This window comes from Uranotaenia lowii, chromosome 3 (assembly GCF_029784155.1).
Source record: "Uranotaenia lowii strain MFRU-FL chromosome 3, ASM2978415v1, whole genome shotgun sequence".
In the NCBI taxonomy this organism is placed as follows: Eukaryota; Metazoa; Arthropoda; class Insecta; order Diptera; family Culicidae; genus Uranotaenia; species Uranotaenia lowii.
The window spans coordinates 135,346,265-135,366,392 of record NC_073693.1 but is presented as its reverse complement, the minus strand read 5'-3'; the positions used below and the strand labels follow the sequence as shown (position 1 = coordinate 135,366,392).

Here is a 20,128-nt window from a genome sequence, read left to right as displayed (position 1 = left end):
GCCCTTATTTGTGTTAGATTTCCTCTCGAACGTGTTGGAAACCTATGATCCTGATACAAAAGTTGTTTGTTGTTGTGGAACAGCGGATTGTACAGCAGGTTGTGGATCTGTACGACACTCTGAAGTTCTCTTAGTGCAGCTATAGGTAGAATAGACGGCAATGCATCTTGGAACAAGCTAAGCGTGCCGAAAAGTCTGGATTTTTTATAAACCGCCTTGAGGCATCTATTTTGCATAGCTTGTAGTAATCTTATAATGGTTTTTCATGCGGCTCCTCAAATGGAAACCATATATTGCAAATTAGATTTCACAAATGCATGATACAGGCCATGGCCGTAGGAACGGGGGGGGGTTTTGGGGGTTAAACACCCCCCATGAGGATCCAAAACATGTGAAGCAAAATGTTCTTCTCTAAACTCAAAATTTAAAATTCCGTATCAAGTTTTAATGAACGACTAAAATGAATCTAGAGTAACAATCTCAACTCAGAACTAAGGCCAAAATCTCAAAATCTCATTCCAGGTTCACAATTCTACTACAGATCTTCCAAAATTTTCTCTCTTATTGATAGATATTTGAAGACTGTTCTCGAAAAACGCGATCAAAAGTTTTTCACATAAGTGTATGAATTTTGGGTAGAGTGCTTAGTCTCAAATATCGATTTTTCAATAAGATTAGACTCCCTTGGGTTGTCTGATTGCTCGAATTTCACCCGAATGTTTTTACTTTATTTTCAAAATCAAAGAAAAAATTAAATAAATTAAAACGATTATTAATTTGTGTCCAAAACAATTTTTTTTAAGAGTTCATTTAAATAAACTGATTGATGATTTCGATGAAAAAAAACAACTTTTCTAGTTTTTTTCTTCTTGATTTTAATTGAAGAATTCCTTAAATTTCTTGGTTATTGCCCAGATTTTGAGTTGTAAAATTTTAAATCGAATGCCCAGATTTTGAAAGGTTTTTAAATCAAATTGCCCAGATTTGCCTTGCTCGAATAAGTGCGGAAAAATATCTGGATTACTAAGGTTTGAATCATTTCCAACGTTCTGATTCCAATTTCCATAAATCTATTTTTTTTTGCCTGTGACCGGATTGTGGAATCTGTATCCAGTTTAATATTCTTGATTTTAAGTTCGGTTCATCATTGAGATAAAATCTTGATACAAATCTTGGTTTTGCATTTAAAACTAAAATAAGATTCATTTTCTATATTCGAAACTCATCATTCCGGAATATTAAAATAAAAAATTAAAAAAAAACAAACCATTTTTAAAATTTAGATTTGAAATTTTAACTCTAAACTCTTATGCAGAATTAAAACTTAAAAAAGTTCCATTATGGTCACCAGAATTAAAATATCATAGTTTCATCATTCGGAATTTTCATTCAGATTCACTTGTTGAATTAGGAATAAATAATTGAAGAAAAAAATTATATTGTGAATCAAAGATTCAAAATTCATATTAAAGATTTCTGGTATAAATTTTGTCTGTTCTGTTATTAATTATTGGGGATTTTTGTTTAGAATGCAGTTTCAGAAATCGATTTCAAATAAGAAATTAAATTTTTTTTATTCAGGTTCAACATTCAAAATTCAGACTCGGAGTTGAAATTCAAAATTGCCCAAAACAAAACACAAAAAAGATGAAAACCTTTATAATAAAATACGGTCTGGACTCAGTTTCAAAATTGCGCTCTAAGAAAAAATCTCAATTTTTTTTGACAGGTTTTTAAAAATGAAATAAATTATAAATTTTTATTTATTGTTGATAAAAAGACTTAATCTTCAGGTTCAGGAAAATTCAGCTGGATATATATTTTATTGGTTTGTTGTTTAACATTATTAATATTGTTGAGAGAACATCTGATTTGCACCCCAAACAAATTTTTTGTTCAAATGTAGCCTTAAAGAGCTCATCTATTTTTTAAAGCTTTAATAAACTTAACGCTTTTAAGACCTATTTTCGAAAGTAATGATTTGAAATGAAAAATTAATAAAATATAAGAACTTAAACCCGGATAATCAGATACTCTTACTCACTTTTGTAACTTTTCTTCATGTATGCATTTTTCAAGCAAAAATGTCATAGGAAAAATTTTGTCATCAAAACCCCCCCCCCCCATGAGGCAGTTCTTCCTACGGCCCTGATACAGGCAAATAAGATTTTTGGTAGAAACGAATCTTGATATCTTCCACATTATGCTGTGTATAGCACTAAGTTCCTTCCATAATCGTTCTATATGGACATTCCATTTGATAAGCTCGTCAAAGATCAGCCCGAGGTACTTGAAACTTGACCTTTTCAATCACCGTTTGGCCAACTTGGAGCTGGCTATGACAATCGATTGGCCGATTCGTTGATTTGAAGATGATGTATTTAGTTTTTTCAAGATTCAGAGACAGTAGGTTGGCGTCGAAGTATCCTTGTAGAGTAACGAGATCCTCTGTCATCTGAGATATTATTCTGCTAACATCAGTGTGTTCATACGACAATGAAGTGTCGTCAGCAAAAAGTCTAGGTTTACCATTCAACTGAAGTTTGTTTAAGTCGTTTACGTACGGGATGAAGAGAAGAGGCCCCAAATTGCTGCCTTGAGGAACTCCAAATGGCAGGTTTCCCAAATCACGTGCAAGCGACTATTGCCGGAGGAATTTGCAACTGACTAATGAAAAATATTAAGGTCGTGGAAGGCAAGTTCGAACCAATCTTGAAATATTGTTTGTTTGATGTTTTTTGCCAAAATTCCATAGATTGTCACTAGTTGTTCAGCTTGTTCTATTTGATTAGTTAGTTAGTCGACCTGTCACCTGTCACTACCAACTTATTGAAGTGTTAAATTAGTATTTGATGAATAAATTTTAAATTAAAAATGGTTGGTTTCAAATTCTGAGCTTGTTTAGTTACAATTCTTAATCAAATTCCATACTAAAAACGAGGCAGGATTTTCGTGTTACAATACAAAAGGTTTATTGAATTGCAAATCGAAATTTAAATTAAAATTAGTTTCAATACGTAAACACCACACAGTGTTGTTAGATGAAATGTCCTAGGCCTAGAGTGATGTAGGACTAAATTACACCGAAGGCGAGCCAATTTTCTGACATTTTTGTTAACACTTATTTTAAAACACATTTTGAGATCAAGTAATTTTCCCTTATTCAGGTAAATTAATTTCTTGAACTGAAAATTTTACTTGGAAAAAATCTCCATGAACGGGTTGAACCCCAAACCGTTTCCCAAACCGAGTTTTCTGTGATTCTCGGCTGAGATTTCTTCGCAGTCCTTAATGTGTTAGGGTTTAAGTAAGGCTCAAATTTGATGTGCTTGTTTTATCCTAACTATTTTGGATTTAGAGTTTGAAAACAGATTTGAACGCTGCTGACGTGTATCGATAAAAAAAAAAATTTTGGGGGTTTTAGTTAATTTCTTAGATTTTATCATCGAATTCTGCTGAGGCTTGTCCGGATTTTATGTTGAAAAATTCGATATCAAATGTCCAGATATTGCCGGGAATTTTTCTAGAACTTAAAGTAGTATGATTACAGTGATGTTTGATTTTCGGATTTCCTCGAGGGAGGGGGGTGAGCTGGGGGTCCTCCCCCTTAATACGGCCTTGAAAATGATATTGGTTTTTCAGTACATAATACGCAATTTTCCCATAGAAACCTAAAAGTTCAAATTTACTCATGTAAACGTTGCTTAAAAATTCTGCAAAAAGTCATGGATAAGTTTTGATCTAAAACGAAGCTTTTAAGACCTCGGGGTTTGAGAAATTCATTCTTTTCTTTTTCGCTTTCCATCGGTATGTTGAACAATGGGTGTGCCATTGAATCAAATGCGGCTTGTTACTGTACACCAAAATGATTTGAATCTACCGTTATGTAGTCGTCGGTTGATGTCGGTTTTTTACAAATTCCAAATTTCATCGTGCAATTCAATAATCTTTTCTGATTATCAGCAGGTCGAAGAAAGGGAGTTTATTAGCGACTTCTTTTTCGACGGTAAATTTGATCGGGCTGTGCTGGTTGTTCAATAGTTCAAGACTTTTTTATGTAAAAATGTCAGCTGAATCGATTGGTGTTTATTGGTTTGACAAATGGCACAATTGGTTTAACACCATCTTGATTGTTACAAGGTTTTGTAAATATTTTTTCCGTGAGTGTAGGGGAAAGTGGGGCAATTGAAGCTTTTCTCATCAACTGAGCGCTGAGCAGTGTTCATCATTTAATTGAAGAGTAAAACTTGCAGATAAACCTGATTCAATGTTTTTAATATTTTTTGATGCTTTTTCATTTCGAACTACGATATTTTGCAACATTTTGCATGAATTTAGGGAAATTTTTTTTTTTTTGAATTAATGGTTTATTTATTTATAAGTGTACTATTTACATGGTTTTTTTTAATACTCCATTGGTCAAGCCGCTTGAGGAGTGCCTAAATCCTATATGTAATACCTAAACTAATTTCACTACATTCTAACAAAATTTCAATTACAAAAACAACAATACATTTGGGTTTTCTCTCATTTATGATCTTGAACAATATCGAAATTACAATGCAAAGATATCATAAGATTTCAGAAGTGTTGACAAGTAGCTAGTTTGCAAAATACATACTCTTATCTGTTTTTTAAGGTGTACGTTATCATTAAAAGTTCCACATTTATCCTCAAAGTGATTGAAAAATTTAACTCCACGAAAAGCAAGAGAACGTTCACCTATGGTAGAAATAATGGTGGGTCGATCAAGCATGTTTCTGTTTCGTGTGAGATAATGGTGATTAGTGCGACTAAATGTAATATTGCAGTGAGTAGTTTGATTAAGACATTGGAAAATAAAGCTACAGATTTGAATTATGTATAAGCCTCTTACAGGAATTATATTATTGACATTATTGTAAAGATCTATTGTATGGCTGCGGGGAGGAAGATGGTAAATTATGCGTAGTATTCTGTTTTGTGTGATCTGAATTCTGTTAATTAGGTTATTGCTTGCGGTACCCCATGTCGAAACTAAGTAAGTCAACATTGAATGAAAAAGTGAATGATAAATTATAAGTAATACATTCAGTGGCACTCTTCTTCTTATTTTGCAAACAATTCCATTTATTTTATTTAATTTTTTTAAAAGGTGACTAATATGTAGATTCCAATTCAATTGCTCGTCAAGAATAATTCCAAGATATTTACATTCAGAGACAACTTTAATACTAGGAAATGTTAACTTAGTAACCGGTAAGAGATTTGATAATGAACGATGGCTAGATTTAAAATTTAAAATATTTGATTTATCCAAGTTTAGAGTTAATTTATTGATTCGGAAATAATCACTCAATAAAATAAGGTCACTGCATAAATTGATATCGTTGGTTGAATGACTATCGCTGTGGTAAAATGTGGATGAATCATCAGCAAAAAGTCGCAGTACTCCTTTCAGGGGCAAGAGAGCCATGTCATTCAAGTAAATAATAAAAAATAATGGTCCCAAGACTGAGCCTTGTGGAACACCAATGTTTATAGGTAGAGTAGAACTTTGATAGTTGTTTAACTTGACGTATTGATATCTATCAGTCAAATAACTTTTAAATAAGCTAAGAGGTGTACCACGAATGCCAGCAAAAAACAACTTCTCTAAAAGAATATCTCTATCTACGGTATCAAATGCTTTTGATAGATCCAGAAAAAGTCCTAATACATGTTCTTTTTTATCTAGGCTTAGTTGTATACTGTTTGTCAATTCTATTACAGCGTTAGTAGTAGATGATTTCTCTCTAAAGCCATATTGCATGGAATAAAAGAAAGAATTATTATTTAGGAAGGAAGTCAATCGTGCTGAAAGTATTTTTTCAAAAATTTTATTTATTGTTGATAGGACTGAAATCGGTCTATAATTACTGCAAAGTGACGGATCGCTTGATTTAAAAACTGGTGTAACCTTAGCAATTTTTAATGTTTTAGGATATATACCATTTTGCATACAAAGATTAAAAATATCTTTAAGAACTGGACAGATAACATCAATAACAGCTTTAAGAAGATAAACGCTAAAATTATCTGGGCCAGCACTCGTGTTATTAGAAAACGATTTTATAAGACAAGCTATTTCCAATTCATCTGTAGGTACAAGAAACAATGTATTATTGTTGTGATTTAGTGTATTGTATTTATTTATTGAATCGGTGCTATTAGATGCATGTTTGGAAGCCATGACTTGTCCAATGGAAGAGAAATATTTATTGAACTCATTGCAAATTGATTGTTTACAAGTAACTGTTGAGTTAGAATCTAATAAATGAAGTTCATTTACTGAAGAGCTACTGACCGTTCGACCTAAGACTTCATTAATGTTATTCCATGTTTCCTTTGAGCTTTTCGAATTGGTGAATTTCTTTGTATAATAACATTCTTTCAAACTTTGCGAATAGCTTTTAATTCTGTTATTTAATTCATATATTTTCATATTGATTATGTCAACTGACTTCCCCAGTCTTAAATATTTCTTCTTTTTGTTCCTCAAATTCTTATTCCAGTTAATAAGTTTTAATAATTGTTCAGACATCCATGGGCTGATTCTTTCGGATGATGATTTTAGTTTTATTATTTTGGTGCACTCGTGTAGCGTATTTGAAACTGTAGATGAAAAGTAATCATAAAATTGATTCGGATCTTCAAAAGTACACATATAAGCTGGTGAAAATCGCATTGTAAGTAGTTGATTCATTCTTTGGAAATCGGTTCTGTACTTGAGTCTTTCCTTGTGCTGCCTGTGAGGTGCATATGGAAAATGAGTGTAGACGTAATTATGATCACTATTAGAATTAAATATAGTGTCGTTCAAAATGGGAAATTTTTCAAAAAGGTTAAAACACACATGGTCAAGAAGTGCTTGACTTGCAGGCCGAGTTTCGTGTGTATTGGATATAAGAAATCCATAACTTACTAAAATATTATAATAATCATTCACTTTATCAGACGGAGTAAACATGTCAATGTTAATGTCACCCAGAAGAATATGAGGAATATTTTTTGAATAATCTAAATTGTTTTCTAAATGTAGTAGGAACTTATTGAAAGTATAATCGTTAGGTGGTCTATAGTAAGAAGATATTTTCAATGGTAAATTATTGTTCAAATTGATTTTAACTTGGATAAAATGAAAACTAGAAATATCACAAACGTACTCATTGCAATCAATTACATCGAAATTAATGCATTTAGAAACATAAACCGCAAGACCCCCACCAACACCTCTACTTCTACAAGAAAAAATACTGCAATAACCGTCAATTTGGTAAAGTTGTGTGAGGTTACTTTTTAACCATGTTTCACTTATAATGATAACGTCTGGTTTTTTTAAAAGTTTGTCAATATCTAATTTAAGGTTATCAAAACGATCAATGTTAGATATGCTTCGTGCATTAATTTGAAGTATCGATAAAAAGTTGTTCTTATGAATATTATGAAGATAATCATCAACACTTCTAAAATACTTATTATTATTCAAAAGCAAAGAAAAATCTACATCATGAAATGATTTAAAGAACTGCTCAAAACTTGACATCAGGTATCAGAAAAGGGTTAGGCTTAAAAGCGGCACGTTATCCAAACAAACGGGAAAATTGTGCCTAGCCTTTTTTTTTGCAAATTTCATCATATACCTGAGAAATCTGAAAAACTATAAAAAGGATAAGAAAATAAATTCAATGTATTAAACATGGCATGTAGCCTATCCACATGGGAATTCTTGACAAAGTATGGCATAAAGCCTATCCACATAGGGATTTTTAAGCGTTAAAGCTCTTATGGGGTAAAGAGTGACAAAATGTTACTTAAGTTTAAATTCTTAGAATTAGATTCAATTATTACATGATAGGCAGAGTACAGAAAAGTTATTAAGCGAACGAGAGACAGTTACATATAAGTTTGAAAGAATCTTAAGAATCATGAATTATTTGAGGAAATTTGATTTTACACTGATCAGAGAATGCTCCGACCAGGATGCTACAGTGAGGACTTATAAAAATAAAATCTGATTTAAGTTGGCATTTAGCCTATCCAAATAGGGATTTCAAGCATTTACATTTCATTAAATTACATTTGAAATGATTGTTTTTTTCTTTATAACTTTCTTACTTAAATGCAGGTATACCAATGAAATGTAGTCAGTTAAAAAAAAAGGGGGAATCGCACACTAGGTGTAAGGAAAATATAGGTAGTACCAACTACCTCGGAATCATAGTTAAACCAAACAGGAGATTCATTATACAAAGTTTGTATTTTTTTTAAAGACCAGTTAGTGCTCTGGTCAGATAGCTACTATGAGTTTCTTTAAAGTGAAATTTAAAATGCAGCTTTGAAGAGTGCATAAGTAGGTGAATTTTGATACATAGCAATCCGATGTGACAGCAAGTCTTTTTTATTACCTTGCGATGTATTTATAAACTGGACGTGGGAAGCGATTTTAAAGTCCTTTGGCTATCTGTACAGTAACGAGTAGTTTTAAACATTATTTTTAATTTAAGCGATATTTACGAAAGCACATGCAATTGCACGAAACTAGTGCAGTAAATTCCAGAACCAGGACTGGCGTATGATAACGAAACATCAGAAAATGAAATGAGAGGACAACTTTTTTAAGCCATACATTTAACCATTCTGAAGCTAAAGTGAACTTGTCACATGTAATACAAGAGAAGTTACACATATTTGGTGAAACAGGAATAACTGTCGACATGCGATATTAGTTTTGACTTAAAACTAGATACAACAATAAATTTGAAAGCTATTCGGCCACCTAAGCGAAAAAAAATTTTTTTTTTTTTGAACATTTGTTACTTGAAAACGACATTTGTACGGCTTGCATGATTGAAGTGCCAGTTTGTTTTTTTAATTAAATATCTATTTCGGAAAGGCCATTCACTTCCACAAGAGGGTGTTATCAAACTGAAGATAGAAGGCACTGGACACTAGTGTTAAAACAAGGACAAATATGAATAATTTATTTGATGTCAAAAATATTACTGATGTAATATATGTAGGTAGATCAAATTGTTATACATTTTCAACTTAACCAATCTTAACAGATTGCCAAAAAAATAAAGAAAATCCCATTGTGCTGTAAGCGATGTGAATATAAAAGTTATTTACATTTAAGAATCACATGTGTAGAGATTTTATTGAAAGAATTACCAAGAAAGCAAAGATATTTGTTAAATAATAGATCATTTTCCAAATTGGCATAACAAGAAAATAAATATGGAAGAATACAGCTTGTGCAAATGCATGTTTGGCAATACGCACAATTGACATATCCTCTCCGAGAGAAAATAGGTCAAAAAGTTCAAAAATATCAGCGAGAATTCAAAACCGATTTAGATTCAAAAATTGGCTTACACAATTCCGAACTGAAAACAATTCTGAAATCTGCATGTTATAATTGACCTTCACCCATTTTCTCCCCCTCCCAGATACAACCTCATTGATTTCCAATAGACAGAAATATGAGATAAACGTATCTGGGAGGTACTGGATAAGTCGCCTCGTACGACATGGACCAGTATCCCAGTGGCAGTATTCTTTAGACCGCTGCCACACAGCCACAACCTAAAATACTTATTATTATTCAAAAGCAAAGAAAAATCTACATCATGAAATGATTTAAAGAACTGCTCAAAACTTGACATATCCTAAATCTAAAGAAAAAATAATATAATATAAAAAAGACTTACTACACTCCTTTGTCTAAGCTGGCTTGACCGTCGTTTTCTGTTGTTTTTTGAGTCACTAGAAGGAATTCAATTTCTTCAATGTCAGGTTCGTCCCTTATTCTGTGTCGCTGCTTGGTTTCCGGATGAAAAATCCACGTCGAACCTTGATATATCCAAGGTTTTCGAAGTCCCAGTTTAACAAGGTCCCTTGTTCGGTTGTGGAGCTTCAGTTTATGCTTGGTCAAATTGTCCTGAACTATGACCGACTTGTTGTCCGATGAAACGTCCAGTTGTCGAGGTGATAATGGTTTGCCGAGGCTCCTCACTTTCTTCACAAATTGCAGCTTCCCGTTCAAGTGGTGGAATTTGACCACAATTGCGTCTGTCTTCTCGGATTTCAAAACAATCGGCCGCACGTCCTTAACCAGCTGCTGTGTGTTGAGGCCAATGAGCTCGGTTATCTTATGGCAAACGTCCAAATGTTGCTTAGGATATTGCAGTTTTATCCCTTTGATGATAATCTCCTCCTTAAGCTTATCCTGCCGAAGATCTTGTACTTCCTGTTTCAGAAGACGATTTTCCGCTGAAATTGTGTCCACGCGCTGGGAGAGCTTTAGTACAGTCTTTAGAAGCTCTTTGTTGAGACTTTCCAACTCGTCCAGTTTTTCTAGTTTGCTAGAAATAGCTTTCAGTTGCTCGGCAATGTTTAATGATCCTGCACTTCCCGGATTATTAAAAGATGATGAAAGAAGAGAGACTCTTCTCGTCAGCTGAGTGCTAAGCGATGTTCATCCTTCTATTCAACAACCCAGTAAACATGAATCGGCAGAGAGGTACATATGGAAAAACAATTAGATTTGTATTTACTGATCTAATCCGTAGTTTTCAGAAAACCACACCGCTCTTCACGAGGGTACATCTGGAACTGACAATGCTTTGCTTGCACACAGTTTATTCAAAACGAGTAACCCGGTGAGGTAATAATATGAATAATATCAAACGAGCAGCCGTCGGCCCAGTTAAGTTCTTCAGAAAAAATGCTCCCAAGTCGAATAAAAAGAAATATCGGCCTCGGCGTGCCCGAGTTTCGCCGAAATATAACCGGTTTTTTTTCTAAGTCGGGGTACCCAGTACTCAATTATCTGAATCCTCTCTCGATTTTTGAGAGGACGCGCTTACTGGGAATGAGGGCGACGGGATGAATCATCCAACCGGATGAAAATCCCCGAAAAAAATCGAGAGTTTTATACCTGTATGAACCTGTTCACGTAAGCTAAGTCCTAAATATTCCAGGCTCTCTGAATATTTTTGGAATTGGGGTTCAATTTTCCCATTGTGCATTGTGTACGGTCGGCCCTTAAGGATTTCATAATTAAATTTTACTGTATAGGTAGTGAAGTATTTTATTCATCCCTCGAAAAAAAACCTTTAGGGTATTGAAATTATTATTTTTATTTAAAAATTCGCCCCTTAAACTTCTTTAACAATCAAACATTTTTATCACAGGGAGGCGACAACGACATTCTGATCATGAACTGCCCGCTACCGGCCATCCCGACCGGATCGAATCATGGAACCGGGGCCACCGGTGGTGGAGCATCCGGTTCCGGTAGTGCCTACTATTCCGGGCTGCTGAACAGTGCCAACATGCTGCCGGGCGACGAGGACGAAGACGAGCGGCCGTATGAGATCGTCGACCTGAAGGAGATGTCCTCGCCCCACAAGAGTCACAATGTACAAAGCCATTTTCTGAACGAAACTAACAATCTGCTCACCATCGAAAAACATTCCGAGAGCCTGCCGGAGGGCACCATTTCGGCTTCGGATTACGTATGAGGCCCTCTCCGGTTTTCGTTTATGAAGCACTGCGGGGGTGGTTCGATTGGTTCAAATTAGTTCTGTAGTTTCTAGACTAGGTATCAATTACTTTTCGGCTTAGTAAGTCTGTTGTGCATAGTTTCCTTGTAGCTTTTAATTGTGTGTATTTATTCTACTCGGTGTAATTTTTTGAGTAGTAGGTAGAAAAACCTTCCGTAGGTACTTATATTTATTAGAAAGATAAATAACAAGCTTTTGTAGCAGTACGATATCAATCAGAGCTTAAATAAGGGCCAATGTCCATAGCAAAGTCTGAGAATGAAACATTCCGTCACAGTGGAAATAAAAGGTTTTTAAAAAACAAAAAACGCGAACAAAACATAACAGAAACGAGAAGCAAGGTAGCATTGTGTGATCCCATGTAGCCTTAGAACGTAAGATAACAAACCAATTGATTTAATAGAACGAGGCAAATGTTGAAAAAAAAAACATTATTTAAGTGTAGACCATTTTAGAAACTTTATCGTAAACTATTCCAATGATTACGAATGAATCAGTGTTTCAATTTAAACCAATTTTAAGCAAAACAACATGAACAAATTCTTAAGCCTGATGTAGACCTTTTGAAATGAACGACCTTTGTACAACCTAGTCGGTAAGTCATGCAAACAAGCCCGAACTGTAATGTAAGCAATCGCTGCCCGTTTTATAAGCCACACACACACAATCATACACATATTTTAATCGTAAGAAAACCTTCATTATCATAACCATTCACAGCTACGACAGAATATGAAAACAGATCCCTTTTGGATAAGAAACGGACTCAAAGTCAGAAGGCCAAGCTCATGAGATTATGTTAGAATAGTGGTGAAAGATGAATAGAAATGAAAGAACAATCTGACAGTGACATGAAATTCAATGAAACAATAAAAACCCACAATCCATTGGAGCTTTTTGAAAGCAATACTTGAATAGGTAATTTGTTTTCCTGACTATCCGAAAGACCAATGCATTTGTATACCTATATCCCTTGAAGAGTTTCGTTTATAACATGAAAAAAATGAAAGAATTTTACTCTCTGGAGCCACCTACAATGGTGATATTTTATTAATCATTTGACATTATAATTAGGCCGGAAAAAATATCAAATTCTTCTTTTGTCTAGTATACACATTATGGCCTTGATTAGTTCATGTTCGAAATTTTTGCTTAAACATTCCGATACTTTAACAAAAAATAAAGATGCAACTTTAACGGGAGTTGACATATTAAAGACCGCAAAGAAATTCAATCAGAAACATCTTGTATTTCTACAATCTATTTCTCTGTAACAGCTGGACCTAAAGCAAAGTCTACAATTACATCGTTTCCAAGTTGCTCGAAGTTTAATTTTTTTTAAACATGGTTTGGGTGTTAGTTTCACATTTTTTAACTTTAGATTTTGTTCCGCATTGAAGGGACTGAAATATATGAATTGAGCAGCTAAGCAAAAAATTTCCGATTGCTTGGAGTAATTCCCGATTTTTTCCGTATTTTCCCGAAGGATTTCAAATCCGGACTTTTTTTCCCCCTGAGTATTCGGTTGAATAAACCAAATATTTATTTAAAAAATTTATTTACTAACAGAGTTGTCAAAGTTTTCGAATGATGTTCGATAATTTATAAAATATCCAAAAGTAATGTTGCTACAAAATAACCAAAACTTTGCCCGGGTCTATTCACATTATTTCCTAAATCGAACAGAAAAAATAATTCACGTTAGAGAAGTATTAGTTTTTGTGTTTGAAAACGAATTTTTGAGTTAATTTAAAATGAACATATTTTATTATCCTTACATACGTTTCAACCCTGCTAATATGCTTCGATGAAAAATTAAAATTCCATTAATTTTCTTTCGCTTTCCTCTATATGTTTTAGATTCGTGCCTAGATTTTGTTCAGATTTGCTCGATTTATTACATTTGGTTGGTAAAGAAGAAAATAAAAATAATCGCTTTTGTTTTTTTCTCTCGAAAACTCGACAGTGTTTATTCAACTTTTTCTAATGACTTGTATCTTGAATTTTGTTGACGACGTGAAAAAAACAAGTTCACGATATAAACCATATAAACCAACTTATTGATTGTAGTGTCTGACAATCTCGTTGAACGTGTGTCAACACCATATCTTATTACAAACAATACAGCTCGATAATAATCAGGCTTGAAAATTTTCATTCATTCATAAGGACGGCAAAATTTATTTTGGATCACTATACCTACATATAAACACTATAATTTCATATAGTCTGGCAAAGAGAATGGCGGGAGCCAATCGAACTGTCATTCGCGCGGAGGCAATCGAGCATTCTATGCATGGCCGTAGGAACGGGGGGGGGGGGGGGGGGGTTTGGGTGTTAAACCCCCCCTATGAAGGTCCAAAAATACCAAGTGAAATTTTTTTGCTAAACATAAAATTTGAAATTTCTAATCAAATTTTCAAGAGTAGCAATAGTGCAACAATCTCGACTCCAAAACCTCGAAATCTCATTCCAAGACCACAATTTTACAACTGTTTTTCAAAAAATTTCTCACTTGTTGATAGTAATTGAGTCCCAAATATTGAATCCCAATGAAGTTAGACTAAGCTTACCAGATTGTCCGGATTTGGACCAGATTTTCTCACTCTATTTGCAGAATGAAACGAAAATTTCAGCTGAGTTATTAGAATTGTGTATTTTGCGTCCAAATAGTGTTTTTTAATCCAATTTTATCAAAATAAACAAACGATTTTTTCGCAACCTTAAATCTGATTCTGAATCGGTTGATATGTTTCGATTAAATAAAAACAATTTGCCACGTGTTTTTTTGCCGGATTGTGGAGAAATTTTGAAACAATATGCCCTAATTTCACAAGGTTTTGGGACAAAATTGCCTGAATTTGTCCAACCCAGTTTATTGTTCTTGATTTCCGGTTTGGATCATCATTGGTATAGAATCATCAAAAATCATATTGAAAACCATAAATTCAGAATCAAATAAAATATTACTGGTTAAGGGTTCTGATACAAATTTCGCTTTTTGGTTTCAAATTTAAAAAAAATCTTATCTAGAATTTAGATAAAGGTTCTGAATTTGAATTCAAAGTGCAGAATTAAGACTTGGAACTAAAATCCAAGCTTTGTATTCGGGTTTAGGTCAAATTTAAGTTTTATATTCAATTTTAAAATATCAATAATTAATTTAAGGATTCAAATTGAACGAGATCGCAGTTTCATAACTTTGATTCAAGACACGAACGCCACAAACGTGGTAAAGTGTCTATAATAAGAGAAAAAAAAAATTACTTTGATTCTTGATTCAAAATAAAAATTTTGAATTCAATCAAAGTCAGTTTAGAAACACAAACCTGGTGAAAATCCCATATTAAATTAAGATCTGGATTAATTTCAAAGAATTTTGTTTTTTGAATAATCTAGATTAAAATTTTGAAAACATTAATCATAGAATTAAAATTATGAAATATAAAATAATAAATGATAATTTTTTAACTTGTTTTTTAACTTCAAGTAAAACTTAAGCTGGAATTTTCATTTGAGATTTTGTTACATATATTGCAGATTGAAGAACGTTCTATAAAAAATTTTAAACTTTATTCGGTTTACAAGAGTAGAGAATAAACCTTATTTGAACAGTAAACCTTATTTTTTACTTTTGTTTCTGAATATTTGATACATTTTCACCCATGCTTAAAAATAGATATGCTTCTGGTTCAAAAGAAATAGCTTCCCAATGTCAGTGAGTAAAAATGATTTTTTTTCTAAATAAAGCGATCGAAATCCTTTTTTAATGTTTCGATTATAGTCGTTTCCACATCATTGTTCTCGACTTTTCTCAACGATGCAGTTGGCACACCAACAATTCAAAAACTATCTGGAACAACTGTGTTCGATGTTTACTCTTAGGCTCAAACTCACGGAGATCAAAACTGGTTTACCAACTGAACTATATCACAAATCTCCATATTTTTAAAGCTTCATAAGAAATTGCCATCTCCTAGGACTTATTTATAAAATAAGTAACTTTGAATGCAAAAAAACTTTTACTTGAATACTTTGTACTTAGTAGGGGAGAGTGGGGTATCGTGGGCCATGGGGAAACGTGGGCCACTTTTAATATCTCAGATGTGTGTTGAGATAAAAATCTCAAACCAACTGTCATCGTCGTCGCTTTGCGTGAGCATATATTTCTATATGTTGTTGATTTAAAAACGTATCATAAGCTTCTTTTATTTATTAAGCTAAAAAAAGTTAGAAAAATTTACTTACATAATTAAAAATACACCCGCTAATTGCATCTATGGAAAACCTAAAGTTCATAACAAAAATATGCTCATACGCTTATGATCTCAGTTTTGTCATGATCTTTCACGTGGAAAAGGAATTTTTGATGAAATATCAATAAGTCACACAAACGAAACCAATTTGCAAATCATAGCTTGTGGGGAATCGTGGGCCACACATCTTTAACCACCTATATTTTTATATTTTCATACCCATTTAGAACTTAAAATACGTTTTTCCTATCTGTAAAGTTTTTTTATGCCAAATGAAGACCCCATAGTGGTCATATCACCTCTTATTAACAACTCCTATCTCTACCTCCCCGCGGTGCCGGCTGGGGTGCGAGTAACCTAAGCGGAGATCGGGTACCCAACCCCGGTGGATGCTTTGGTCGCATGCAGACTGAGAAGGTGGCCGCACGCGTCTGTTCCCCAGGTCAGGGGCGGCGTGCAACAACAACCGAGCGTCTGTTCTCCAGGTCAGGGGCGGCTCAAACAGCGTCTGTCTTGCAGCAAGCGGCTGAATTTATGAAATGCGGCTCCCGCCAGCTAAGTCCAAGATGGCAGCCCCATCGCGGGATAGGGACTTTAGGCTAACAACCTACTGCTCCCGATTCATAACTTGTTACGGAATCCGAAAGAAATGACCGATCTGGAACTTTGGCGACGACTTTTAGCATGAAAACACGGACACGAATTGGAACTTGGAATGTTTTAACCCTTGCCCAACAAGGCAAACTGGAACAACTTGCTAGAGAGGCTAGCCGCCTCAAGCTTGAAATTCTGGGACTGAGCGAAGTCCGTTGGCCTAATACTGGAGAACACAAGACACAATCTGGGCAAGTCCTGCTTTACTCTGGCATACGAGGAGAACATGCTACTCGGGAACGAGGAGTTGGTTTCCTGTTAAGCCCGCAGGCCTACGCGGCCCTCATTAGATGGGAACCGATAAACGAAAGAATAATCGTAGCCAGATTCAGAACACGGGTTAGAAACCTTACAATGGTCCAGTGTTATGCGCCAACTGACGTTGCCGACTTGCAGGAGAAAGAGCAGTTTTACAGTCAACTGAACAGCGTGGTTGACAGAATTCCGAAGGGTGACATTCAAATCCATTTGGGCGACTTCAACGCAAAGATTGGCTCCGAAAATCAGGACCTTGAGCGCATCATGGGACGCCATGGCCTAGGACAGATGAGCGAAAACGGAGAGCTGTTTGTAGAATTTTGTGGCAACAACAACATGGTGATCGGCGGATCGCTCTTCCCCCATCGACCAGCACATAAGGTCACTTGGGTATCCCGAGATGGCCGAACAGAAAATCAAATTGACCACATCTGCATCAGCCGAAAGTGGAGAAGGAGCCTTCTTGATGTCCGCAACAAACGAAGCGCAGACATTGCATCTGACCATCACCTCGTCCTTGGCGAAATACGACTGAGAGTTGCGCGTGTCCAACGGCGCGAGGAGAAAGTCGGGTGTCGATACGACGTCCGCCGGTTGGAGAATCCAGAGGTGAAAAGGGCATACGTTGAACAGCTAGAATCCCAAGCCTCGGAGCTGCCGACAGACGGAACAGTCGAAGAGCAGTGGTGTGGAATCAAGAATGCCTTTATCACGACGAGCCATGGTACTCTCGGTAAAGTTTGTGGAAGAAGGAGTGAATGGATGTCGGATGAAACTTGGAGGATGGTCGATGATCGGAGAAAGGCGAAAGTCGGAATTGAGCAGGCATGTACCGGGTCAGCCAAAGCAGCCGCCCGCTTACGATATGCGGAGCTGGAAAAGGCAGTTAAACGAGCTTGTAGACGAGACAAGAGAGCCTGGACAAACTCCCTAGCCGAAGAGGGAGAAAGAGCCGCCGCCAATGGAGATATCCGATTACTTTATGACATTTCTCGCCGCCTCAGTGGTGCTAGGACTAATGCAAGAATGCCGCTAAAAGACCGAGCAGGTCAGTTATTGACCGATCGAACAGATCAGCTCAAACGATGGACTGAGCACTTCGAACAACTCTTCCGAGTCACGAATAGCGATGGCCAACAGAATCTGCAGCTCGAAGCGCCAACAGTAAGTCGCATAAATGGCGTCAACTCGGAAGCGCCTTCGCTGGCTGAAATAGAAGCGGCAATCAAAAACATGAAATCCAACAAAGCACCTGGGATCGATTGCATCCCTGCTGAAATGCTGAAAGCCGACCCTGCCCTATCAGCACAAATGTTGCACCGTCTTTTCGCTGACATCTGGGATACTGCAACATTCCCGGCCGACTGAATGCAGGGTATCCTCGTAAAGGTCCCGAAGAAAGGAGACCTGACAGAGTGCGGTAACTGGCGAGGCATAACGTTGATCTGTACAACCCTCAAAGTACTCTGCAAAGTGATTCTGAACAGGATCCAGGAGAAAATAGACGCTACACTCCGACGGCAACAAGCTGGATTCCGATCCGGACGATCATGTGTGGACCACATCACAACGCTACGAATCATACTGGAACAAATCAACGAATTCCAGGACTCTCTTCTGCTGGTGTTCGTTGATTTCGAAAAAGCATTTGACCGACTTAACCATGAAAACATCTGGGCGGCTCTAAGGCGACGAGGGGTCCCAGAGAAATTAGTCCATCTCATCGAAGCACAGTATGAGGCATTTTCGTGCAAGGTCTTGCACGACGGTGTCTTGTCCGAACCAATCCCGGTAACTGCTGGAGTGAGACAAGGATGTATTCTATCACCGCTACTTTTTCTAATCGTAATGGATGAGATTCTGATTGGATCGATTGACTGTGCACCGAACCGAGGATTGCCATGGAATCCTTCAACAATGGAGCAACTGAACGACCTTGACCTGGCTGACGATATTGTTTTGCTCGCCCAAACACAACAAGATATGCAGAGCAAACTCGACGACCTCACCGAAAGTTCCAAGGCAGCAGGTCTCAAAGTCAATGTCGGAAAGACCAAGTCGATGGAGATCAACACAGGTAACCCCTCCAGTTTCATGGTAGCTGGGCAACAAGTTGAGAAAGTGGAGTGCTTCCAGTATCTTGGTAGCCAGATAACGCCTGATGGTGGTACCAGAAAAGACATCGAAACCCGGATAAGAAAGGCCCGATTTGCGTTTGCGAGTCTCCGAAACATCTGGCGGTCACACCAGATCTCTCTACGAACGAAAATCCGAATCTTCAACTCAAACGTCAAATCCGTATTGCTGTACGGGTGCGAAACTTGGTGCACATATGCGGTAACGACGCGAAAACTGCAAGTATTTGTAAACCGCTGCCTGCGGAATATCATCCGCGCTTGGTGGCCTGGCAATTGGATCCCGAATGAGGAACTACATCGCCGGTGTCATCAAAGGGCGCTAGAAATCGAGATTCGGGAACGTAAGTGGAGATGGATTGGGCACACGCTGCGAAGAGATGAAAACGAGATTTGCAGAGAGGCGCTAGATTGGAATCCAGAAGGTCATCGAAGAAGAGGCAGACCCAGAAATTCGTGGCGGCGAAGCCTAGCCGCTGAAATCCGAACTGTCGACGAGAATCTTGACTGGGACCAGGTGGAGACGCTGGCTCCGGATCGTCAACAGTGGAGGTCTTTTACCACGGCCCTATGCACCGGAGGATCGGCGCGGGATCATTAAGTAAGTAAGTAAGTAAATGAAGAGTTATGAAAAATATTTTGTCCATCCTATATAAGAAATTTTACAGAAACGTTTGCGAGCCAGGTTTTGGAATCTATTCGATCATACACAGCTCTATTTTTTATTTCACCATCTGAAATTGCTTTAAAATAACGAAATGAATTATGTAATCACAGTTTTGGGTCAACTCATAAGCTTTGCATGTTATTTGGTCAATTTGCATTTAGTAGCCCACGATTCCCCACCATTTTAGAAAATCCAAAAAATATTGCTTTTTTTTTCAAACAGTCAGAATTTGAGGAAAATAATTTATTAAAAAACCTTATGATACCTTGAAAATGTAGAAAACCATGCCATTTTTTATTTTCATTTTATCTTTTATAATAAAGAAGTTATGGAACAAAGAAAAAAAAAGCGGCCCACGATTCCCCACTCTCCCATACATATACATTTTTTTCACTTGTGTGTACATTGTTCAAGTAAAAATATTATGGGAAAAAAATTGTCATCAAGCCCCCCCCCCCATGAGCTGGCTCTTCCTACGGCCCTGATTCTATGATAATGTTCAAGCTCTTCATAACTCTCTCCGGTTGCAAAGTATAGTTTTTTATATTCAAAAACAATAAGTTTTTTTTT

The 20,128-nt window shown here is 36.2% G+C and overlaps 1 protein-coding gene across 5 annotated transcripts in view; it reads left to right on the top strand.

Moving 5' to 3' along the window:
• Nucleotides 1-12,476, top strand: part of LOC129754312 (uncharacterized) — a 203,533-nt gene extending 191,057 nt beyond the window's left edge. For all 5 annotated transcript variants that reach the window (XM_055750284.1, XM_055750285.1, XM_055750283.1 and 2 more), the window contains one exon: nt 11,217-12,476. In XM_055750284.1, coding sequence (XP_055606259.1) covers nt 11,217-11,546 — 330 coding nt within the window. In that variant the 3' untranslated portion in view covers nt 11,547-12,476. The remainder of the gene's footprint in view (nt 1-11,216) is intronic.
• Nucleotides 12,477-20,128: the final 7,652 nt, after the last annotated feature.